This window comes from Ochotona princeps, chromosome 27 (genome assembly GCF_030435755.1).
Source record: "Ochotona princeps isolate mOchPri1 chromosome 27, mOchPri1.hap1, whole genome shotgun sequence".
NCBI classification, from domain to species: domain Eukaryota; kingdom Metazoa; phylum Chordata; class Mammalia; order Lagomorpha; family Ochotonidae; genus Ochotona; species Ochotona princeps.
The window spans coordinates 2,299,936-2,325,681 of NC_080858.1; the positions used below are offsets into that span (position 1 = coordinate 2,299,936).

The window sequence follows — 25,746 nt, forward strand, 5'->3', positions numbered from 1 at the left end:
CTCCACTACACATTGCTGGTTCATAGATGCAAAGCAGACGGTATGTCCCACCCACCCCTCCCCACCTGCTCTGTGCCCCAGCCCCTGTAGTCATCAAGGGCTGCTCGGGCCTCTTCACCCCTTCTCCTTGCTCTCGACACCCAGGACAAGCTAAGCTTTTGCTCATCCCTCGCTTCTTCCGCCCCTTTTTCAGCCTCTGTGGACTCAGCTTTCATGGAGGCTTTCCTGCCTTATGGAAGGTAGATGCCACTGCCCCCTCTGCTATGGTCCTCGCTGAACTGCACCTGTTGCGCTTCTGTGTGCCGTGTCTACTGTACTGAGCGTCCTGATGGTACCGTGTGTCCACACCATCATTGAGATGCTCAGTAATGTCCATGGAAGAAAAAGACAGATCCAGCAACCCTGGTGAGAAGCAGTCACTCAGGGAGACATTTCAGTCCAGGGTGGTTTGGTAGAAAGCTGCCTCTCAAAACAAACACAGTGTAGAGGTTTCCGCAAGGCCAACAATCTTAGTGTTTTCTGACATTTGCATTTTGACTCTTTCCTTTTCTTTGGGCTCCAGTTGTAGAATTCTCACGCACCCCTGCATTGAACTTTCACCGGAGGATTCTTGTGGGACCCGGCGGTGAATAGGGAACAGTCTCTGTCTAAGGGACTCATTCATTTGATTTTTGTCTTTGCAACTTGCACATCTTTCTACTGTAAGTGGATGTGTGTGTGTGTGTGTGTCATGGGGAATGTGCACATGTGTGGATACATGAGCATGTGTGTGTATTACATGCACATGTGTGGATATACATGAATATGTGAGTGTGTATCCAGCTACAACTTTCTGGTCCTGAACTCACCTATTTGGTGAGTTCTCTTTCTCAGACAGCTGTCAATTCAGATTTAGCAAACAAACAAAAAAATCTATAACGTCAGTGCCAACTCAGGAAAACAAAGAGACCAAAGACAAACGGTGTCATGAGAGGACGAGGGGTCAGCAGAGGCCTCAGAGGCAGGAGGACACAGACATAAGAAATGCAATCAGCTCCAAAGAGTTGTTACTGGGGAAACAGCTCTCTGATTTTCCAATAGGGAAGAAATATCAAGGACCTACCAAAGGCACAGCAACAAGCAGCCTGCTCATATACCTTGTCTCAGTGAGGTGCATTGGAGAGCTTGGCTTTTGAATCACTAAAACTTGCATTAAAATCCTACTATTGGTGCCAACATGGTGGATCAACAGGCTAGTCCTCCACCGTGCAGCACCAGCATTTCATTTGGACACTGGTTCTAGTTGTAGCTGCTCTACTTCCAATTCCAGCTGCCTCCTTACGGCCTGGGAAAACAATGGAGGATGGTTCAGGTCCTTGGGACCCTGCACCCAGGGAAGGCTCCTGGCTTCTGGCTTATGTGGTATTCGAGGAGTAAATCAGTCAGTGAGGAGCTCTCTTTCACATGTACACCTTTTCTTTGTGTCTCTCCTCTCTGTAAATTTGACTTTCGAACAAAAAAAAAAAAATAAATACCTTTAAAGGCCCCAAGTATTTTTTTAATTTAAATTAAATGACATTTGTTAAGGTTCTTGGAACAAAGTGCAGTACCTAAGAAACAGGATAGCCAATGTTTGGTTACAAACAACAAAACAGAAAAACCAGCTCTACAATCTCATGTTACTAACGTGTTACTAAGAATGTGTTACTAACCTTAGTCTTTCCTTAACCTCCACTTGTCTTAGGCATTGAATGAGATAAAGATATTAAAGTCTACATCCCATTTTCTGGCTCTTCATAGGCACTTAAAGTATGTTACTTCCCTTGCTAGGTTGTAGAAATTGATACAAAGTTGGTTAAGGTATTTATCCGATAACTTCATTAAATTAGAAAATGAATATGAACTGAACAACAGCTCTTCATAGTAAGATGGACGGTGAGTTGGAGAGGCAAAGAGGGGGAGAAGCGCGGGGCAGTGTGGTTTAGTGGCTGCAAGGGATGCCTCCACCCCACAACTGAGTCTTCTCTGCATTCCAGCTGGTATGCACACTGGGAAGTAGCAAGTGATGGCGCTAGTACTTAGGGTTCCTGCCATCTTTATGGGTGACCTGGATGGAGTTCCAGGTTTCTGGCTTTGGTTGATTGGGCCCAGCCATGGCTGTTGTGGACATGTGGGGAAATAAACCAGTGGAAATAAACAAGGTGATTGTCCGCTTATGTCTTTGCCTTTAAATAATAATAATAAATCTAAACCACTCAAATAAAAATACTAAAGATAAAGCAGAGTCAGGGAGGCTTATTTAAATCAAACCCAGCTGGAACATCAAGTGCTCAAGAAAATATGTGTTGAGTTACTGATAAACTTCAGTCTAAGCAAAACTTGAGGCAAACACAAAGACAAAAGGGTTTTCGAAATAAGTGAGATAAAATAGGACAAGGTCTAGGGGGCAGAGAAAAAGAGGAAACGGTGAAAACTCCGATGAAATCTTTAAAGTCCAGTGAAGACTGACTGTGTTAGCCACAAGAAGGAGCAAAGGATGGCTTTAGATGTTGGTAGCCTGGTTCTGCTGTGTCTTACACAAACCCACTACCAGGGTACATTAAGATGAGCCTTGGCATTCTACGGGTAAGGCGAAAGTGTGGCAAAAGGGAAAGACTGACGTAAGAGATGACAGAGAACTAGCATTAGAAAGCAATCCACTTAAAAGTGAGTGCAGACCAGAAGAGCCCAGGGAGGCTGCAGGTGACATTCCGTTGCGTTCTCACAGGGCCAACTTCCCAAGCCTAGGGATGCAGCTGAGCTTCATTGGGACACAACTTGTCCCCACTCCTTAGTTGCTTGTAAAGCTGACCTCACTCAAGGCTAGCCCCAGTCTGTCAAGGCCAGCTAGCTGTTTGGAAACAGAGGCGTAGGAGGGTCAAGTCATGCGGTAGCTCCCTGTTCCCTGCTCATCCATCTGCAGTTCCCTCAAGATGACGTTGTGATGGCATTTAGGCTACCTGCACCTTAAAAATTCCAGGGCTTGCTCTCCTGGTGGAGACTGGGGCCAGCAAAGAAATAAGGAGAAATCTGATTTATAAAACCTTGGTGCAATGGTTAAGACACCACTTGGGATGCCCATATCAGAGTGCCTGATATGGTCTGAGTCATGGCCCTACTTATAATTCCAGCTTCTTGCTGGTACACTCTGCAGGGCAGCAGGTATGGTTCCGGTAGCTGGGTCCCTTCCAGCCACATGGGAGTACATGATGGCATTTCCAGGCTCCCTCCTTTGGCCTGGCTCAGCACCGTGGAGGGAATGAATCAGATTTAATACCTCTACCTCCATCTCTTGGTTTTTAAGCTAAAAAATTAACAAGAAAATAAAAAAAATTAAGCTTCACAAAAATGATGTATCACCTCATGATAAAGCTAAAGCTCCTTGGAATGGGGAATGAGTGACGAGGGTTGCCGCTTCAGTCAGAGGTAACAGCAGCAGACAACAGTACCAAATACTATCTTACTGAGTCACCCAATTCATCAACATACTGTTCTTGATGTCTTAGCTTTTCTGAAATTCCTTTCTATATAATCTTACAATCTTCTCTGTACAGATTTTAAGTTACTTCCTGTTGGACTTATTCTTAAGCAGTAAATAATTTGTCTTAGGATTTATTTATGTTATTTGAAGGGCAGAGTTACATGGAGAGAGAAGGAGGGATGGAGAGTGACCTTCCATCCATATATCTGCTTGTTCATTTCCTGAGTGGCATAAAAAACAGAGCAATAGAAGGCAATTGGCCAACCCATTGGTCAAGCAACCAACCAAGTGCTGAGACTGCAAGGACATAGAAGGTCCGGGCAGTGACAACTTACGTGACTTCTCCCTGACCATAGTCAAGGTCAGTGTTCTCCATCCGTGTGTCTAATTGTGCTTTCATAGCTTTCATTACAAATCCACAGCTACCAACAATCATGCCAGGGGTGTGACCCAGGCAGGACACAATCCTACTTGCTAGGAGCTATGCCAGTTGTTAGGAAGTTCAGATCGCTGTGGGGGGCCCGCTTGCTCTGCAGACTGATCCAGTAAGATATTTTCATCAGAGCTCCAGTGGTTTCTGATTGGACTTTCTGTTTGAGGCTCTTCTTCCTCAGTGGAAGACAGCTTAGTGAGGATCCAGGGGACTGGCTCCCATTAATGCTCTTGCCAACCTCTCAGCCTTTTCTGGCCAACCAGACAGCAGCCCTCACTTCTCTATTGGCAGATGCCCTTTTAGCCAAATTGACAGAAAAGAAGGGTCCCTGTTTTCTTTCTCCTTGAGGCACAAATTGACCCTGGCATGTGGGAAATGCAAACAGCCCCAGGATGGCTCTCTTCTTATTTTGAGGAAAAGACTCTGTTATTTTGCTTTTTCTTCTCGTGATAGAAAACCAGAGAGTGAGGACTCCAGGAGGCACTGTCTAGTTTAGGCCACCTCAACTAGCCGCTTCCCAGGAAACGTGCTTAGACACAGGTAGTCTTGTAGACTGAGATTTCTGCAGCTGTCAAGTGTCTGTGTTTCCTAGGGCAGGCTTCCCAATCCATCTTGCATGCTCATGAACATGCGTGATTCAGAAAGCCTACTGTGGGGCTCTGCAAGTGACCACAGGCATCTATCATCAGACACATAACTGAGTCAAGCATGGGCTGACTCGAGGTTTTAAAATAGCTAAGTCATATGTCTGATGATGCTAGACAAAGTGCCAGTTTCCTACTGAGATGCTGTCATTTGGCACTGAAGCTCAACTTGGCAATGATTCTGCATGCCTAAGCTCACTGGGTCACTCTGTTGTGGGTGGTAAACCTGCCAGGATTTCCTAGACTCTGGGACATGGAATCTGGTGGTGTATAGAGAGATGCACTACAGGCAAGGTGCACCTTGCTAGGTTGGGACCTGAAGTGGGGCTAGTCTTGGGAGGAAAGTGAAAAAGGGCTATTTCTTTCTCTGGAGGAGGTATGGTAATATCACTATCATCACCCACTGATATTTATTAGGAGTCTCATTCTCTAAAAATTAGCCATGTTTCTAGGCCTGCTCTGAGCGAGGAAGACCCAGCATTGTAGCAACATCATTTGACTTATCTTCTAAATCGTTCAAAGGTTATTTCCCTTTCTCTCTCTCCCTTCCTGCCTCTCTACCTCCCTGCCTCCCTCTCTTTATGAGACAGCCCTACGTGACCACTTGACATTGAAAAGTGCTTAGTAACAGCTTTCTGTGCTGGAAATAACATCAAGTATTAAGTCAAAGGTTCCAACCTCAGTTCAGCCACTTAGTAGTTGCAGCATAATTAACACTGGGCATTTAATTGCTGGAGCCTCACTTTCCTTGTCCCTACAGATGCCAACACTCATCTGATTAAGGTAGTGATTACATGCAGTGATGTGTGTGCCATATAGGGTACACTGTCATAATGCTGACTTCACATTCAAAGGCAGCTATGGAAATCTTGTTACAGAATATGGATCCAACGACCAAAGAGGACCCTCTCCTTTTCCTAGTTAATTCTGGAATGTAAAACTCTAAATACAAAACACAGGCTTTTCCTTCTGACCTCCTGTTGACTTCTGCTGCAGCTGGGAGAAACAGGAAAGAATGCCAAGAGAAGGCTCAGGGAGCTCCAGTGGATAACTACACGAGTCTCCTTGGAAACAACTCTTCCCTCCATTGCTCCCAGAGGGTACAGCAGCAACTTGGGGTAGCTGAGTTGCTGCTGGCACCTCCCTCTGAATCCCAGGTCAGTGACGTTGGTGACTCTGACCTGTCACCAACAGGTGACAGAGATTGGAGGTGGAAGGCCCTGCTCACCCTTATTGGTTTCTCTTAGAGCCAGGAGGAGGAGAGTAGAGCTGGCTAGGAAGGGCATAGATCATCCCAAATGACGGATAATCCAACCTTGTTCTACTTTGTCCCATTTAACCAATGGTTCTAATCTTCCCTCCTTTCCCTGGAGCAAAGAGAAGAAAATTTAAAGTACCTACTCTTTCTATTCAAGAAAGTATAAGGGACTATGAGACAGGAAACTGGGAGTGCCTGGAGGCGGAAGTCCTAAATCTTGAGCATGTGCAGGCCTGGCTAAAGTTTTCCACGAGGTGTCACTTCAGAGCTAATAAAAAGGGAGGAAGGCAGAGCAGAGACCTATGGAGGGTAGGCCTGGAGAGGTTTGGTTTGCCATTCTGTGGGTATTGCTGCCTCTGTCTTATTGGCTGGGGAATGGGGCCAGAGACATGGTGGGAAATGGTAGGAGAAAGGTCATGAACTGCCTAAGGCTTAAGCAAGAATCCACTTGCCATGATGCCAGTCAAGGCTAGGACCACAAATGAAATATTCTTTCAAAGAGTTGACCTGGTACACGAGAACCCATTAGCATTCTTGAGGTTGGAGCCTCTGCTGTGGGAGGAGGGATGTCTACCCTCATGACATTTCTCCCTCACTCTGCCTTTCTCAGTGCCTGCATTGCCAGAGCCCTTTCTTATCAGCTTCCGTAGTGCCCGTGAACCAGAGGCCTACCTTGGGTTTGAAGGCAATAAGTTTCAGGATCATCTCCACAGTGAAGAGGCCAGTGAAGAGCATGTTGAGGATGTTCATGGCAATTTTGAACAGGCAGCTCTGGCCGTAGTGCTGAGTGGAGAGGAAGGGAAAGAGCCATGAGAACCAGGCAGGGAGAGCCTTACTCCTTCTAGGGAGCTGTGCAATATTCCTGGAGGCCCTCCTCTCAACACAGATGTTCCTTGGACAGACCCCACCCCACAAAGCCCAAACAGCTATCTGTGGGCAGCCATGTGGCAGGAGCCTCCGGCAAGAAAGCATGTACTTGCTTTTCCACCATCACTGGCAGCCAGTGCAGTAGAGTTCCGTGTGCCTTCTCTGACAGATTGTAAGGACTTTATGGAGGCTCCTGACACTCCCGAGAGCGCAGGCACCAGTTGACCAATCTGAGCAGTGGAAGAAGAGAGAACCTCTTTGTCACCCATGCCCTCCCCACAATGCTGACTGAGCACAGCCTCTGTTCTCCCTTCCCACCTCTTGGTCAACCCAGAGGCTCATGGATTCAGAAAGCAGAGAAGGACTCTTGGCCTTTGTTGGGAGAAGAGGGGAGCTGTCCACTCTCTCTGCCTCTTGTGGCTATCAGAGAGGTAGCAGAGTGTGACCGTCATACAGCACTTCCAACATTAGAGCCTCCCCCCGCATTCTCCCATCACAGGCACCATGACAACAGACTGTCCCCAGGACTGACCTGCATGGCTAAGCAGATGGTGTTGAGCAGGATGAGGACGAACATCAGGTACTCAAAGTAGGTGGAGTTGACCACGTACCACACTTTGTACTGGTGCTGGTTCTTGGGGATGTACCTCCGCAGGGGCCGGGCCTTGAGGGCGTATTCCACACATTGCCGCTGAACGTGGTGGGGTAGGGTGGCAATGGAAAGACAGAGAGGGAATTCTACAGACATCTGCATGAGCGGAGAGGCATAGCTGAGTCTGCCTGCCTCTGGCAGCTGGAGAAGTAAGCTCTGAGAAATGTCTTGCTTTTCCATTTCTCCCTTAATCCAGACACAGGCATTTCCAGTCAACGCTCTGTATTTATATCACAAGAGGTTACTGCTCTGCAGGGAGCCAGCATTTGTGAGAGACTGACCTAAGGAACATCTTCCCACTACTTCTTTATGTCAAAGACCTTCCTTGGGGGTACTTCCTGCTTTTTTCTTTTTCTCCCAATATTTATTTGTATTTGAAAGGCAGAGTTACAGAGAGATGGAGACGGAGAGAGGGGGGAAGATCTTTCTTCAGCTGATTCACTTCCCAGATGGCTTCAGTGCCAGAGCTAAGCCGATCTGAAGTCAGAAGTCAGAGGCTTTCTCTTAAAGTCCCGTATGGGTGCAGCTACCCAAGGACTTGAGCTATCCTGCATTTGCTTCCCAGGCAATAAGTGGGGAGTTGGGTCAGAAGTGAATCAGCTGAGACATGAACCAGTACCCATAAGGGATGGGATGCTGGCACCACAGGTGGAGGCTTAGCCTGATATGCCATGGCACCTGCCCACTGCCTTGATTTTTCTTTTCTGTCTTAAATCAACCTTCCATATGTGTTCATGTTCACAAGTTCAGAAGACAAAGTTCACTGACAGAGAGGAACTCCTGGGTTAATTGATATTCTGGGGACTCCAGCAAAAGCCTGGTTTGTTTTTCTGCACTGTACCTAGGTCCCTAAATCAGGATGTTGGGTATCACTGCTCCCTCCACAGCCAATCCCCAAGCCTTACTCATTTTTACCTCCTCTGACCTCCTCCCATCTGTACTGTCACCCACCTGACTTGGACCAGGCTCTTACCAACTCTTACCTACATACACTCTCTGGCCTCTCTTTTCTGCCTTTCCATCCAGTCTGCTGAGCCACTGGAAGGATGAGTCTTCACCTGAGCTGGTGTCAAAGATCCAGCAGGGGGAGCTGGGCTCAGGGCACCACACTCCATCCCCTACCTGGTGATGCCTGGTTACTGCACTGCAGGGAGCCAGCATTTGTGAGAGACTGACCTAAGGAACATCTTCTAGCTGGAGTTCTAGCTGCCTGGGTGACTCATGCTGGTGGCAATCACAGCAACTGCACTCGCAGCTCATCTGGAGAGCTCCACTACTCAGCCACGGGGGGTTGTCAGCCATGGGCAAAGGCTGGTGGGACAGAGTCCAGTCTGCTGGGGCAGGACCGGCTTCCCTACACCCTCTTAAACCTCCTCCTGCACCAGTCTTCTTGTTTGGTAAGTGACACAAAAGAGCAGTTTCCCAGAGCTCTTTGCTCCCTCACCTGCCAAGAGCCCTCACTCTCTCTTATTTCTCTCCTCTTGATTCTAACACCAGGTGCTTTCCAGCTTATTAATTTCCAGACAGGGCATAAGCCTATTTTACAGGTTCCTTTGATAAAAGCTTCATGAGAATGTGTTACCCAACACAGTCACTGTATCTGAGATGTGTGGCAGTTTGCATTTCTTTGGCTCAAGGGCCGGAAGCCCTGTTCTGTCTGAGAAGAGCACAGGAGATCTTGACACCCACATGGACCTCCATCCAGACCGCAGCCCTTCCTCTCCTGGTGGTTCATGAGCTGCAGGCCATGGCCACTGCTTACATGGGCCGCATTTCCATCTGTACCATTTCCCTTTACTGCACCATGGGGCGCTACCTGGTTCTTGTCCAGCTCACAGTTCTTGTACTCCTGCTCTCCCTGCTCCTGGAAGGTGACGATGACGAAACCCACGAAGATGTTCATCATGAAGAAGGCGATGATGATGATGTAGATGATGAAGAAGATGGAGATCTCCACACGGTAGTTGTAGACGGGGCCTTTGTCTTCCGTGTGGGAGTCGATGGAGCGGTACAGCAGCCTGCAGGACGGGACAGGCGCCAAAGAGGGAGGCATGGAAACAGGGTCACCTCTGTGCAACGACAGCTCCACTGAGCCCAGGGTCCCTGGGACGGCTCCAGGGTGGGAGCCCCAGGCCCAGCCCTGCCACTTTCTGGCCTAGTGACCTTGGGAGCATGACAGAACCTCTTTTAGCCTGAGATTCTTCATCTGTAAAATAGAGACAGTAATCCTTGCCTTGTAGAGTAGTTGGCACACAAAACTACAAGGAACTGTAGCATGAGCCATGGACATCCACTTTAAATATGGGAAAGCTGGTAAATATTGAGACAGCTTTGCAAGCTGGCATGGACTCGAAGGATGTCAGAGGAAACATAAAATAACTCTAGCTGACAGCAAGTATCCATGGAGATAGAATTACCAACTTTCCTCACAAGCTTTGGATCATGCACCCAGGTTTGGTTTGATCCTTAGGAAGTTTACATACATATGCCACTCAGCCAGGTCTGGGCGTGTACCCGGTGAGGATGGTCATTCTGCAAGGCCAGGGAGCATCTCCTCACATGCCTTTGTACCTTGCACAGGACTTAGTTACTCTGTAGGTATAATCTGTATTGACTGTACAACAATGGTAACTCACCTAAAAGATCCCAGTGCTGCCTCTAACAGAAACACTGAGATTTGGGGACTTTTTGATGTTCATTTCCTTAGAATCCATCTGGGGGAAAGCAGGTGCCCATACAGAGAAATATGGAACTCCTGGCAGAAAAGCTGCCTGATGGAGGTGACACAGCAGCATGTAAGGCTTCCAGGCTGGCCCAGGTGTGAAGGCACAGCCTTGCAGAGAGCTGGGACTCCCAACTTTGACCATGTTTACTTTCTACCATGAACACAGACAAGGCTTCCTCTAAGGGGACTGGGGCAGAGTCTAATGAAACCAAGACTCCCCTGATAGTTCTGGCTTCTCCAAGTACACACTAGGATCAAATAGGATGGCAATGGACGGGGCCAAAACATGGAGAAATTCTTCCCAGCCCCTGTTCTCAGATGCCATGATAGCAATGATGGAGACCTCAACACTGTGACTCGTGCTGAGGTTAAGATACAGAGCTAAGAGGGAAAAGACTTGATTTTTCCTAGAGTTCCTATGTGCTCATATCTTATTAAAGGAAGACCTATGGGAGCATGTCAAGGAGGTTTGGCGAAATGTGGGGCTAAAAGGTCAGTTTACCATGGTGTAAAAATACTTGAAATCCAAGTGTTTTATCAGAGTATGCATTTCCATGAACTTTCTGAAGGCTCCTGATGTTACTCTTGGATTTTAAAAGTTTTTACACCAATATAAACTTACCTTTTACCTCTTTTTCCACATAAACTTCAGCAGTGAGTGTGGTTCATAGGTTGTTCTATAAACACACTCCCAGGGCCTGGTGAGGTCACACGTGAGTATGATCTCAGCAAGTTAATGTGGAACAGGAACAAGACTTGGGGAATGATGGAAGACCCTCTCTTATCAGGCAGGTGGGCCTTGACTCACTCTGGCCACCCCTCAAAGGTGGAGACGGTGAAGAGGGCCATCATGGCTGCTAGGACATTGTCGAAGTCAAATTTGCTGTTCTCCCAGCTGCGGGGCTGGACGATGGGATGGTCAACCTCTCCATCTTTGTACGTGATGTAGTTACCCCTGAGAGAGGAGGACAAAGTCAATTCTGAGGTCACTCAGCTTCCTTTGCACCTGAGCCACCAATGACTCCTGGCTTGTGGGGCAGGATAGGATGGCACAGGCTTACACCTCACACTTGTAGCCACTGGAAACTTCAGTGGGCAGAACTTTACAGGGAAGATAATATACATTGCACATCATGTCAATGGGGCCAAATGACACAGGGGCAGAAGCTGTGCTGCTTCTGGGTTTGAGGGAGGAGGGCTGTCCCTCCTCTCAGGCCAAGGCCACAGCTCCCTAGAGCTCGCAGATTTGGCGACAGCTGCCCTCCAGCTTGTACTCACTTGCATTCAGCCTCAGTTTGCTTGGAACTGTCTGAACAGGTGTAGAGCTTGCCCTGGAAGGCAGAGAACAGAGTGATTAGATGTCCGTTCATCAACAAAGCAATCACAGAACAACTGGTGGGCACAGCTTCGCCTAGTGCTGAGCTAGGGAGTGTGGGATCAAAACTTGCAGGTGAGGCAGAACGTGGATGGGGAAGACAGAACCCAGAAAGGAAAGTAGCCAGAATGCTGCTAGAACTCAGCAAAGGGGAGCTCTGCCCCTGACATCTGGACTTGCGAGAAAGGAGCGAGAGGAATTGGACTTGGTGGTGTGAATTAGTGGGGAAGGGATTTATGCAAGTTTGCAGTGCACACAGGCAAGGGAGGGCAGGGTAAGACGTTTTGGGTGTGGGACCAGCAGGGCTAAATGGATGAAGGCAGAAATGAGCAGAAGTTAAATATAACCCTGGGTTGATAGGGCTTGCTGGAAGTACCAAGAGCTATCTAGACCAACCCGAAAAACCACATGGGAAAGCAAATGTGATGTGGCAGATAGTAAGATGTTAAGGAAGTGACTGAAATGAGGCTCTAGAGAAGGAAACGTCTCCCCTTTCTTGCCAGAAGGAAGGGCAGTGTGGAAGAAGGCAGGAGAGTGGAGAAGGTGATAGGCCTTTGGCCTGGTGGGCCTGTGCTTCATCCTCTACTAGTCTGAGGTGGGGCTGCAGCACCACTCTCAGTCTGATGGGGCCATATCCTCTTCCATGTGTCTGCCAGGTCCCTTTCCTGGAAACATGGACAGGAAGGGCAGGTGGCATACCATGAATCAGAGCTGAGACTTTACCTTGAAGAGCTGGACTCCAATGCAGGCAAACATGAACTGCAACAGCGTCGTGACAATCACGATGTTCCCAATGGTTCGGATGGCAACGAACACACACTGAACCACGTGCTGTGGGGGGGAATGAGGGGGCCGGAGAAAGGGGTGTCACTTCAGATAACACCTGCTGTCATGCCAGGAGCCTCTCTGGGATGGTAGTACAGGCAACCCCTCTGCCACAAGTGGAAGAAGTCAGCTCAGAGAGGTGAAGCAACCTTCCCTGAGCAGTGAGGGAATGATGGAAGCCAATGCAACAAATTCCCATATGGGATTCTAGGTGACCAAAGTTCCACTGCTAACTTCCTGTTGGCGGTGGGAATACAGAGGACTCCTCCCCATGAGGGGACACGGGGTTTGTGTGGAGGTCTGCCCTTTGCAGTATCACTTAGGATACTGGGTTCTGAATGGCTGAGGTCATCTGCTCATTACAGACAAGGCCTTGTGATAGGATCAAAGCCCCCTCACACGGCAGAGCCCTGGCCTGCCTGTCGTCTCCTCTGTCTGCCAGAGCCCCCTGCTAGGCCTGTGCCTCTCACCTTCAGCCCCTTGGCCCTGTTGATGGCCCTCAGTGGCCTGAGCACTCGCAGAACCCGCAGGATCTTCACTACGTTGATTGCGCTGGACCTTGGAGAGAGAAAAGCAGGGTGGCAGCTGAGCTTCTGGAAGAATGTGAGGAGGTGACATCTTGACAGGCTGGGCCCAGGCACACCTGAAAAGGTGTGGGGTCTCTCGGGACTTACTCACCAGGGACTCATTCTTGACTTCCCATTCTGGTCACAGAATGGGACAGTCCCCTTGGGAGCCCTGGGCTTGCCTGTGGATAGGCCACTCCTGTCGGTGAGTAAAAGCTATATTCCTTACTGGGATCAGGGAGAGGCCAGCCACGGTGTCAGAGGAAGAGAAGTTGGAGCAAGCAAGCCTGAATTCACACCCCAGGATTGCCATTAGCCAGCAGGTCAACAGTGACACACAGACTGACCTCGCTGAGCCACGCTGCTTCTTTATCTGTGAAATGGGGCAGTGACCAACTCTTAAAGCTGTTGTGAGAATGTAATGATAACTTTATGTGAGTCATTTGAGTGGGCTTGGCACACTTGCAGATATTTCAAAAAGTTTGTGGGAAAAGGGATAAGCTTCTTTGGTACAAAAATATTTTGAAAACCATGTAGTTTTTTTTTTTAATTACTACCAACAGATTTGAAAGACATAGTTACAGGCAGAAAGGGAGAGAAAGAGAGATCTTTTATTCACTGGTCTAATCCAGAGAGGCCCACAAGAGCAAGGGCTAGGCCAAGCCCGAGCCAGGAGCCAGGAGCTTCGTGCGGATTTCCCATATGGGTGGCAGGGGCCCAAAAACACTTGTGTCATCCTCCACTGCTTTTCGCAGACCATTAGCAGGGAGAGGGATGGATTGGAAGTGGAGCAGCCAGAATATAAACCATTTCCCATATGGAATGCCAAGGTCACAGGCAGCAATTTTATCTGCTATGCTACAACAACAGCTCCTGATCATAGTTTTTATAACAAAGATTTTCCATGAATTTTTAAAATATTCTTTGCAAGCACAGGCTTTAAAAAATTGCCAAAAAGTAACCTGATTCTCTAATTTCATGTTCCATGAGCTGTCTGAAGCGCCCTTCTCTTATGGACTGAATCAACAGTGCTTTTTATATCTATGCCTGTTGAAGATCTCACAATTGAGGACCATCACAGCAATGGTCTTCCCTCTGGCCTTGTGGCTGAAGATGGCAGGTGTGGGGAGAGTATTTTCCAACACTCATTTCCTGAGAGTCACCTAGGGCACTTCTGTGTGGAACGCCCTCTGTATTCTGGCAGTTTTAGGACTCCACAGTTGCTGCCCAACAGGTTCCACACAGCAGGGAGACCAAGGCCAAGACAGAGTGTCTGGGAGCTTTAGGCACCTGCTGTCCTCCCCAGTGGAAAGGAGACAGGAGAGGCACATCTCCCCAGGCCCAGCAGCCATGTGCCCAGATGGTTTCCAGAGCTGCTCGTTTAACCCATGAGGGTTTATTAGCCACAGCAGGATAAGCAGCTTGAAGTCCATGGCAAGCCTTCCCTGTCAAGCATCTGGCTGAACCATCTTCTGCAGTGTCCCTAGTGGCTGCCCTGCTTCCACACAGGAGCCCAGGGAAGGACTACTGGCTCAGTAAGTACAGGTGATGTTCCTTCTGCAGTTGGGATGATGAGCTTGAAAGTGGATGGTTCAGAGGTCCTTTGTTCATGAGGCTTATTCTGAGATTCAAGGACACTGGTATCTATCACTGCGTCCTTTCTCACAGAAGCTGTGGGAGGTGGACAGTTTGCACTGAATCACATGGAAGGACCATAAAGCCAAATGCAGGAAAACAGGTGAAAGAAGTCCCAGGTTAGGTGGTGGAGGCAGGTTAGGTGGTCTAGCTCTGTAGGATTCCAGGAAGAAAATTTAGGATTATAACACAGCTGAAGATCACAGAAAAGGGTTTCACTTCCAAGGTCACAATCTCCATCCCCTCCTCAGTGACCCTGAAATTCCTCTTGGTGACAGATGCCAAAGTCGCCCAGGGACTTCAGCCTTTTCCTGCCTATGGTAGGGATAAGTCTACCTTGAGGAAGTCTCTTGAAATCTTGAACATTCCCCCTCTCCAATATAATGATGACACCACCTGCCTTGTCCTATCTCATGGAATTCATGCTCTTATTTTGTTTTGATGGTGAAGTAAAAATGTAAAAATTAAAGTGCAGGAATAACACAGTAGCTCTTAGAATGAGGAACACATTAGTAGTGAGATCTGAAAAAGATCTGCAGGTTTAGCTGTGCAAGAGCGATCACCTGGAGAGCTTATAAAACCCTCTGGCCCAGATTGTACCCCAGCGCAGGTAAATAAAAGACTGGCCCTGGAGTCCAGGCAGATACCTGTCTTTAAAAAGTTACCAAGGAAGCCAAGGTGAGAATCAGTAACTCTCTCTACCTCTCTTCCCACATCTCTCTTTATCTCTCCCCCCCACTCTCTCTCTCTCCCCCCCCCCCCTCTCTCTCTCTCTCACACACACACACACACACACACACACACAGAGTCTTTGATTAGACAAGGTAAAGCAGAGGGAGGAAGGACTAGAAGGTCAGAGAAGGTCATGACAATGGCAGGTTCCTGGCAGCAAAAGGACTTTGGGCACACAACCGAGCAGGTTGGAAGACAATTTCTCTTTAGAGGCCCTGGCCTGTTCACATCATTATCATGCTATACTACCCTCAGAAAGGTCCCTGGAGTTGGGGACCCACTCTTAGCTGCACACCGCCATCTTGGGCTATGTTAAGCCCTACTCACTGGATTCCGAAGGAGATGAGGGACACGCTGACCACCAGCAGGTCCAGGATGTTGAAATAGTTCCTGCAGAAGGAGCCCTTGTGCAGGAAGGCCCCATAGGCAGTCATCTGCAGGGGCAGAAAAAACAGCAGTGAGGGTGATATGGTCCATGTTCCAGAGCCTCCTCACCCAACCTTCCTCCCACAACCTCCTCCAGAAGGGACCTGGACACTGCCTATGGGGATCAGGAAGGACCGAAAGAGACATGATGTCAAGAACATGGCTCTTCAGCCACCATACTGTCACCAGGCCCCCAGCCCCAGATCATGCTGTAGTTTGCAGTCCCGTAATCAAAGCCATTTCAAACGGCCCCTGTTGGCCTCTCTAGTTTCCCTCTGTCTTCTCCATCACACATCCACTGCTCCAGTCCTCTGGGGTCCTGTTCTCACAGTCCCTAGGCTCTTGTCCTTGCATGCCTGCTTTTCAACCTCCTTTCCAAATGCTCTTGCCCTCAGGGCCTGCTAGGGAGGGTGGAGGGGTACCCTGAAAGGTGAGCAGCTGTTCTGAGCTGCCCAGCCCCATGTACTAAGAAACCCTCAGTCTTTGGGAAATTGAGACCGTTGGTCATTCTAGTGCCCAGTGAGAAGTTTAACCAATTACTCTAGTTATTGGCCCCCTCTGCTTCCTGAGTGCTGGAAAGCTAAGCCAGTCTATCCCAATTTCTTGTTTGTGGACTGCAGGAATGGTGTGTTCTGAAGGGTTAAGTGGTCCAGTGGATAGGAACCCATACACCTGGGTCTGAACCCCTCCCATCAGTCTGGAGTAACAGATTTCTCGGCACCTTATTCCTCACCTTAGAAGTGAGGCTGATATTAAGTGCCTCAATATCCATGTTAAAGGGTCACCAACTGAGTCATTACATGTAAAATGTGGAACATTCTCCCACAGACAAATTTGTCGCTGGGCCTGGGGTTTGAATTCTGGATTCTTCCCCTATCAGGCAAGTCTGGTGCCCACAGTGGTCAGGGGGCCACCATTCCCTGGCACCTTTGAGGCTCTTGCAACAAATAACATGGAAGCTCCTTGAAGAATTTGAAAAGGTGTTCGCAGCAGGGATGAGGACTAAGACAAGACTTGGTCACTGTGACCTCCTGCAGAGCACTGAGGATGCTCAACAAATAGCCTTTCCCCTTGGACTGCCGGGAGCTACAGGTGGGGCACACATCCAGGCAAGGGAAGGAGGAGGCTTGGCCAAGGCAATGGGAGGAAGTACCACCAGAGATGAGAATCTGGAGCTGCTGATGGTAGGAAAGCTGAGAACAGTTCCTTCTTGGTCACCTGGGAGCATATTTATCTCTCTGGAATCAGAGCATGCCTAGTGCCGGGCATCTGCAGAGCAATTCAAAAGCTAAACACGGAGGGAAAGGGACCAAAATAGCTCTTGTAACCCAATTCTTTCTACTTATCTTTTGCACCAGGGGGCCATAGGGGACTTGGGCACCTGTGTTCTGCAACAGTGCTTAGAAGTGGGTAGATTACATAAAAAGATGCAGAGGAAGAGAGCTGCCTTGTCGGAGGGCTCACTGTCCTATGTCTGCGACCCCAGAGTTAGCCTTCAGGAAGCTCCTGCAAAGACCACTCCAAGCCTGCGGAAGGCCAGACACCTACCTTCCCTAGCACCTCATTCTCAGTCTTAGAGGAGAAGGTACTGGCCCCGAGCTCTCCTGACTCCTGACCTGGACTCTCTGAACAACCACAGAGCTCCAACAGAGTCTTGTCCATTCAGTATGGACAAGGACATGTGGGGCTCACCTGACCTACTTTTGTCCTTCTGCAGCTTGGGGGCTCTGTGGGGTCAGGGGGCCCTTGCATGAGACAGCACTTCAGAAAGCACATGCACATGTATGGGGGCAGGGTGAAGGATAGTACCCAGGCAGGCCCCAAGGTCGAGTGGCTATAGGAGGAAGAGCAAGCAGGTGCTGGGGAAACAGGGCATGCATTGAAACTCTTGGTGGCGTGCAGGACAACAGAAGAAGCCAAGGCTCAGAGTCCCCTTCCCTTGCTGTTTTTTTTTTCCTGATGTCATCCATGTAGTCCTTACTTCTAAAAATTTTGAGTTATTCCCCCAGGGAAAGCCCATTGATGGGGTGTTTCCAGCCAACAGAGGGAATGGGAATGGGATGTAGGCTCATGAGTGAGGAGGGCAGGGACATGCCCCCCTGTTCAGCCATGGGCAAGCACCACTTCCCTCCACAGCACTTCTGGGTATTAGTGGCAACTTGTCCTTTGCATGTCCTTATATTGGCCATGACTCTACTTCTCTCTCCTCTATGTCACAGTCCGAGCATGATGCTAGCCAGTGATGTGGTCTTATAGCCTCTGAGTTTTAAGATCCAGCTTGTCCCAGATCCTTTAGTGGAAAGCCACTGTGGTCCTGTGCAGTGCTACGAGGGCAGGGCCTTCCAGCCAGACAAAGGACCCTGGGAGGAAGAAGAGACAGGGAGATGGCTTGCCATGACAACACTCACAATGAGACTTTCACCTCCACTTGCAGGAGAAATAGCACCGCCAAGACCCACAGGGCCCTAAGAACTGGCCTCAGCTCCACTTACTTTGGAAAAGAACTTGGCTGCCCTAAGGCTAAGGTCCAGGAAGAAAAGCAGCTCAGTCTGGGAAAGGGGTTCCCAGAAATACAACTCAGGGTCCTGGAACCCAGTCCAGATCTACTCTCCCTGAGCTGGAAGGAGAAGTCCGCACTACGCTTTTAGTTTGCTGGAACAAAGGATAGAAGCTAGTGGAAGCTCCCTGTAATCACCTTCTACTCGGGTGTCATAGGGCCTGGGCTGGGCAGGGCTTGGGCGTTTTCCCAGAGCAGAAGGGTGTGTGGCTGGCAGTGACCCCGGGTGGGTGTGGACATCAGCTCATGCCAGCCTCCAGGATGGGGGCGGTGAAGAAGGAGATCATGCTGTCAGAGCTGAGCCACTGCAGGCAAGTCTCCTTGGGCAAGCGTGCAGTCTGAACCTTACTCTGAGAGAAGCATGCTTGACCAAGGTCTCACAAATGCAGCCTGGACCTCAGATGAACTGGCTTGGCCACTTGTCACTTTAGGAGCTCAGAGTTGGCCTGAGGACAAGACCAGCTGCCAGCAGGGCAGGGGCCTGGCTGTGTGAGCACCAGCTGGCACCTGCTTCCCACTTTACTCCCTGTATTGAGATGGCAATACGTTTTCCCCTCTGTCTGGTATAGGCCAAAAGGAATTATCACCAAACTTTTCAGTAGGTGATTGAGAAGTCAGAAGCTACCTATTTTCACCTGCCGACAGCCCTCTGTGGGCAGATGGGCTCTAGATTTTGCCTGACTCTAGCTTAGGCCTGAGGTCTGGCCTAAGTCTTGAGGAAAGTGCAATGGTAATCCAAGAACACTGGTAAAATGACTCCTGGTTGCCCCCCAAAGCAGTCCATTTTGGTGGACCATGCGGGCATTCCTTCTGGGCAAGAAGTCAGGAGACTTCTGAGGATAGCTGTGTCATGGAGAACTGGAGACAGTGAGAGCTCTTGTGTGTGTGTATGAGAGAGTGTGTGTGTGTGTGTGTGTGTGTGTGTGAGTTGTATGGTGTGTGAGTTCACATGTGTGAGCTCATGTGTGTATGCTCGTGTGTGTGAACTTGTGAGTGTATTGAGAGCTTGTGCGAGCATTAGCTATGTGTGTATGAGCATGTGTGAGAGCATTGTTGATGGCCACAGGGTCCAACCAGTTGACACAGCAGCATTAATGGCAACACCTTCAGCTGTGTACCTCCTCCAGGTCATGAACCGCCCCAGGGTGGCCAGAAAGGAAGCTCTCATGGACCCAGGTTTTGAGGACAACACAGATGGACAGGTACTAACTCTTCCCACTGCAGGCTTGAGAGCAGGTAAGGAGAGGTTGAGGCAAACAGAATAGAACAGCTGGACAGAGCACAGGGACACAAAGCAAGAGACGAGCAGGAGGCGTGGCTCAGGTGGCTTTACCTTAAGGATAATTTCTAATGTAAAGATACTAGTGAAGACATAGTCTGCATTGCCTAGGATCTGAAAAATAAGCAGAATCGGATTAGTGGCCGTGACCATGACCCCAACATCAGCACGAGCGTGTGTGTTAGCCACAGGCAGCAGCAAGAGCAGAGAGGCCAAAGGAGAGAGCAGGTCATCAGGCTTTACCTTCAGAGCAATTTCAATGGTGAAAATGGTAGTAAAAACAATGTCAAAATAAAACAGAATCTGCAAAACAAAAAGGAAACCAGGTGGGAGGGATGGGAGGGAGAGAAAGCAGAGCAGGAGAGGTCAATGGATGGGTCACCAGCAAAGGAACCCCACTTCAAAACAAGGCACCCCTCCTGTGCTGCGAGATGGACAGCTGGGGGCATGGGGTCCTAAGTGGGTCCGTTGAATGGCACAGTGTGGAGTCCCCAGACTCATGAGCTTCCAGAGCAGGACTCAGTTGGTAGCAGGTTTCAATAGCCTCTGGTTGGACACACGTTCATTCATCTGATTTATTAAGAGACCCAACTCAGCCCACCGGGACCCTGTCAACAGGGCGGGGTCGGGGAGGGGGGTGGGAAGGTGCATTATAAATCCAGGTGGAGAATGGTCTAGAAGACCTCAGGTGCTGGGTCAGCACAATGACCAACATCTCTAAGTTCAGTCAGACAGCTTTGGTCCCCCGCTGGCTGCAGGACTATTGTGCGGGTCAGTGGGGTCTGATTTAAGTCATGCCCACAGGCTGGGATCTGATAAAGCTCCCAGACTTTGTCTCACTCCAGCCTTTACTGCTGTCCAGCAGGGCACTGGCTGGATCTCCAGAGGCAGCTCTCCTCTGGGGCTCTCCCTCCTCTCAGCTGGGTCCTCACACTGGCTGATGTCCCCCCTTCTGGTCAGGAACAGGGCAGGAAGCCAGTGGCCACACTGTTGTAAGTGTACAAGGAACTGGAGCGTCTTGGGAGAATATCCACCAGGCAGGGGCAGGCCTGATCTTAAATGCTTCCCCAAGTGGCCCCAAGCATTCAGATGCCCACTCTCCTACTTGCTGGTGGCCCTAGGGTGTGTTTCCACCAAAACTTTAAGCCCTTAGAGTAATGCAGATGGTGGACCTGGATTGAGGATTTGAACCTGGGCAATTTGGTGGGACAATGAAGTTAGCAACAAGAAGTGCTGGGTAAGGGGACACTACTGGGAGGAGGGCGTGGGGAGCGTACGTGGTTCCTGAAGGAGCTGTGCTGCACCGGATCCTCGGCAGCCAGTGAGATGCTGCTGAGCAGGATGAAGAAGAGGATGAGGTTGGTGAAGATTGTGTCATTGACGATACGGTGGCACTGGAGGCGGAACCTGCCAGAAGAGAAGACAGAGCTGTCAGGACACACAGGCAGAGCTGCTCCAGGGGCCTCAAGACCTGATCCCCTCCATTCTTTGCCTTGGCTTGTAAAAGGAGCTTGTGTTTTGGGAGTAACCCCCTAACCCTAACCCGAGTAACCTAACTGTTTATCTGACATTTTATTGGAAAGTCAGATATACCGAGAAGAGGAGAGACAGAGAGGAAGATCTGTCCACTGATGAACTCCCCAAATGGATACAATGGCCAGAGCTTAGCCAATATGAAACTAGAGGCCAGGAAACTCCTCCAGGTCTCCCATGTGGATACAGGGTCCCAAGGCCTTGGGCCATTCTCTACTGCTTTCCCAGGCGAAAAGCAGAGAGCTGGATGGGAAGCAGGGCAGCCAAGACATGAAATGGCACCCATATGGGATCCTGGCACGTGCAAGGTGAGGACTTTAGCAATGAGGCTACTGTGCCAGGCCCCGTAGCTGAAATCTTCTGGCCAATCCTAGCCCATCCCTGTGATGCACACCTCCACAGAACCCAGCTGGTCCCCAGGCCCTGGCAGAACAGCAAACTCTCTTTGGCCTTGGGAGGCATACTGTCTGAGACGCCTGCCTGAGAATCCACAAGATTCTGTGACATTAGCAGCTGGAACATGTTTTCTTCCTTTTCTTAATTAATATAAAGAAAACCCACTTTAAGGTATTTAGTTCTTATTTTTTTATGCCCAGGGAACAACAGAGCTACCTGCAGATACCCATGCCAAGAGCCAAGAACTGCCCATTGGACTTCTGCACAGTGACTGCACACCAGTGCTCACTCCTTATATGCCCTTGGTGGCTTAGATACGTTCTCCCCATGACAACAGTGCAGGAGGGAGGGCTTGTCTAGACAAACAGTAAGCAGTGTGGGAAGCCCAGGACTTGAACCCAGGCCTTCAGACTTCTGCTTCTGGCATTTCAGTTAACCAGGGAAGGGCAGTGCTGCCTGAAGATAGAAGCTAACAGCAGCAATGCTGCCAGGAAAATAAGCATGGCTGTAGAGCCTGGGACTCAAGCTGAGCCAAGGGCTCTCTGGAAGAAAACCCCGCACCCAGTCCCAGTTTACATCATCAGAACTCCTGCTAAAGAAGATGAAGTTCTGAGATCACGAACTGGCCTGGCCCAGTGCTGCCGCAATCATTGGGGGAATAAACACTGATGGATAATCTTCCCTTAACCACTCCTCTCTGTGTGTCTCTTTCTCTTCTGTAACTCTGCTTTTCAGATAAACGAATCTTTGCTTTAAAAAAGAATTAAATGATTTAAGACCCCCCCCCCCCCAAATGATGGAAATATCAGATAGAATATAAAACAACCACATATGACATTTTTAATGACATAAACATGAGAAAATATAATCATCAATAAAAGCTGATTCAGACAGTGATTCAAAGTTAAAAAGAGAATTATGAAACTGGAAGGCATAGCTGAGGAAATCACCTAGGATAATGAAAGAGAAGGGAGATAAAGACATAGGAGATAGGGAAGACATGATGAGACGGTCCAACAGAATTAACTGGAGTGCCACAAGGAAAGATAAAAGAATTAAGGAGATCCACTATTTAAAGATCAGGGCTCAAAATGTTCTATTGGAAAGAAACATGAATCCATCTACCAAGGAGATATAAGATAAATGAAAAGAGATGCATGCCAGAAGATATGGTAGTAAACCTGTACCATTTCAGAGCCAGCAGAATGCAATAAAAGCAGGTAGGCTATTAACTGAGGAATTACTATTGGAGTCACAATTTCACAGTAGAATAATTTTATAGATAACAAAGTGACCCCTGAAGAGCAAGAAAGCAATCATTAACAGAAGCCATGGTGGATTTTCCATAAAGGAATTAAAAACAATTTTCAAAGAATGCACTTTAGGAAGAAAGAAAATGTTTGCTGAAGAATGGGTTGGATTGTGTATGCATGTGCACACACACACACACACACACACACACGTGGTAAGGGAGCTGGTTTTGTGGTGCCATTGCAAGGCCTGCATACCTTATAAGCAATGGCTTGAATTCTGGCTGCTCTATTTCCAATCCAACTCTATTCTTTAAAAAAAAAGATTTCTTTTTATTGCAAAGTCAGATATATATATATATATATATATATATATATATATATATGGGGAGAGACAGGAAGATCTTCTGTCTGATGGTTCACTCCCCAGGTGACTGCAATGCCTTGTGCTTTGCCGAGCCAAAGCCAGGAATCAAGAGTTCTTCCAGGTCTCAAGGTCCCAAGGCTTTGGGCCATCCTCTACTGCTTTCCCAGGCCACAAGCAGGGAGCTGGATGGGAAGAGGAGCTGCTGGGATTAGAACCAGCGCCCATATGGGATCCCGGTATGCTCAAGGCGAGGACTTTAGCCACTAGGCCACCATGCCAGGCCCAATCCAGCTCTATTCTAATGCTCTCGGGAAAGCGGCAAAAGATGGACCAAGTCTTTGGGGCCCTGCCACTTCCACGGGAGACCTAGATGGAGGTACATGTTCCTGACTTCAGTCTAGTCCAGTCCGGGCCATTGGGCTCACATGGAGAATGAATGAATCAAGAAAGATTTCTCTTCACACCGCCCCTTATGGCCTAAATAGTAATAATGACAACATCTCACTTGTCTATTGACAAATAAAGGTTAGGACTGAAACACTAATCAGCAGTAACAGAAATAGGAAGAAATTGAGTTAAAATAGTCTACGGTCCTTCTGTCCAAAAGGGGAGGTGTAAGATACTGTCTAATTTTACTAAGTTATAATATTAAGGTTACTAAGTAACTTTAATACGTTTATAACTATATATATAAATCAATACATATTAATACATTTATAAAGTATAACTTTATAAGTTACAGTACTACGGTACTTTACTAAGTTTACAGTCTAATTTTATTAAGTTCAAAAGACTATCAAGGGAGAATCAAGCAAAAAGAAAAAAGCAGAGTTTGTACATTTCTAAAAGTGGCGAGGAAAAATAAACACAGATTGTCTGATTCAGAATTCAGTACTCTCCCATAAACCAGCATCTGTTTACTCAAGTTGTGGATTGTGGATTTGGAAGAATCCCAATGCACAACACAGGAAGACACAGGTATCTGCTAGGCCTGTGCTATGGACAGAACACAGTCCCACTGTGGCCACCTTTCCCACGCACCTGTTGTTGGGGCTGAAGATGAAAAACGCACTGGCTTCCGGCATAGGTGCAGCCTTTTCCTTCAGGTGCAGCTCGGACAGTGGCCGAGGGCGAGGGCCAACAGGCATCTCAGGCTCCTCCTCATCTTCTTCGCCTGCAGGCAAAACAGCAGCACTTGAAGTGACTCCAACTCTCCTTGTACTTTTATCCCTGTGTCTCCTGCTTCGAGAGAGACTCTCCTACAGGCAGCAGGTAGAGGAAAGGTAAGGTCCAACTGACTTGTGAACTCCCTGGAACCAACTCTATCCTAGAGAATACCAAGAATTTAAAACCAATACTTTCTTCACTTCTGAAACAACAACAAAAATCATGTAGGGATAATAGAACATTAACACTGCCCATAACAGGTCCCTCATTCAAAGGCTGACCCCCCGTTAAAGGAGGCCCTTGGTTCTCCATTTCAGTGGCAATATTCAATGAGAACCAATGTCAAACACTTATTCTTTTGCCTTCAAGTCCATTGCTCAGGTGGAGAAACACCACCCATCCCATCATCTCAGGTATGCAGAGATGTTTAGAGGAGAGAAGGTGACAGCATGGGAGTTAAGAGTAGTGACTTTTGGGTCTGGCGCGGTGGCCTAACAGTTAAAAAGTTCTTGCCTTGAATGTGCCGGAATCCCATATGGATGCCAGTTCTAATTCCAACAGCTCCACATCCCATCAAGCTCCCTGCTTGTGACCTGGGAAAGCATTCGATGATAGCCCAAAGCCTTGGGATCCTGCACCTGCGTGGGAGACCCAGAAGAAGCTCCTGGCTCCTGGCTTCAGACTGGCGCAGCAAGAGGCATTGCGGTCACTTGGGGAGTGAATCATTGGACAGAAGATCTTCCTCTCTGTCTCTCCTCCTCTCTGTATATCTGCCTTTCTGATAAAAATAAATAAATCTTTTTTTTTTTAAAGTAGTGACTTTCTAGCCAAAGGTATTGATCCGAATCACAATTCTTCTCTTTCTGGCTGAGTGGCTCCTGCAAGGAAGGAAGGCCTATGAAGATGTAGGCAGATGCTGGGGGGATACCTCCACAGGCCAAGACTTGCCAGCAAGCCTAAGACATCAGGCAGAGGTCAATGTAGATTTTCCCTAGAACCTTCCAGAAAGAGCACCCCAATTTTGAACTTCAGTAAGAGAATGCATTTCTGTTTCTAAGTGGTCCAACGTGTGGCAAATTAAGTGTGAGAGAGCCCTTCCTTTGACTGATTCACTCCCCCAAATGCCTACCACAGACAGGACTGGGCCAGAGCAGTCAAGAGGCTAAAACTCAATCCAGGTCATCCACATGGGTGACAGGAACCCAAGCACTTGAAACATCCCTACTAACTCTCAGGATCTCCACTGGCAAGTAGTCAGCTGCTGCCAGGAGCCAAAGCTGGGAATCTGACAATCTGACATAGAAGGTGGGTATCCTGAGTGGATTCTTAACCACAAGGCCAAATGCCCAGTGTCTGGCAATCTATGCTGGCCACCCCAGGGAACAAACCCACTCACTATGTGCTTTCATCTTTCCAACTTCTCTCTTTATCATCAGAACCACTCTCATCTTCCTCTCTGAAACGGAGATTTGGAAGCCCTCCTCTAAACAGTCTCCTTTATCCAGCTTTCCCTGCGCACCTGTACACCAGAGAAGGACCATCCCAGCAGTACTCACTGCC

General features: G+C 48.5%; 1 protein-coding gene across 13 annotated transcripts in view; it reads right to left on the reverse strand.

Annotated features, from left to right (window-relative positions):
• CACNA1C (calcium voltage-gated channel subunit alpha1 C) overlaps window positions 1-25,746 on the reverse strand; it is a 656,633-nt gene that overhangs the window by 61,030 nt on the left and 569,857 nt on the right. For 11 of the 13 annotated variants that reach the window (XM_058656022.1, XM_058656023.1, XM_058656021.1 and 8 more), the window contains 11 exons: window positions 24,061-24,193; window positions 20,751-20,880; window positions 19,717-19,776; window positions 15,539-15,645; window positions 12,749-12,836; window positions 12,177-12,284; window positions 11,357-11,409; window positions 10,887-11,033; window positions 9,170-9,371; window positions 7,234-7,392; window positions 6,507-6,617 (listed from right to left, as the gene is read on the reverse strand). In XM_058656022.1, coding sequence (XP_058512005.1) covers window positions 6,507-6,617; window positions 7,234-7,392; window positions 9,170-9,371; window positions 10,887-11,033; window positions 11,357-11,409; window positions 12,177-12,284; window positions 12,749-12,836; window positions 15,539-15,645; window positions 19,717-19,776; window positions 20,751-20,880; window positions 24,061-24,193 — 1,298 coding nt within the window. Of the gene's footprint in view, window positions 1-6,506; window positions 6,618-7,233; window positions 7,393-9,169; window positions 9,372-10,886; window positions 11,034-11,356; window positions 11,410-12,176; window positions 12,285-12,748; window positions 12,837-15,538; window positions 15,646-19,527; window positions 19,588-19,716; window positions 19,777-20,750; window positions 20,881-24,060; window positions 24,194-25,746 lie in introns of all 13 variants that reach the window. The other 2 variants (XM_004578449.2, XM_058656024.1) reach the window with 2 other exon arrangements.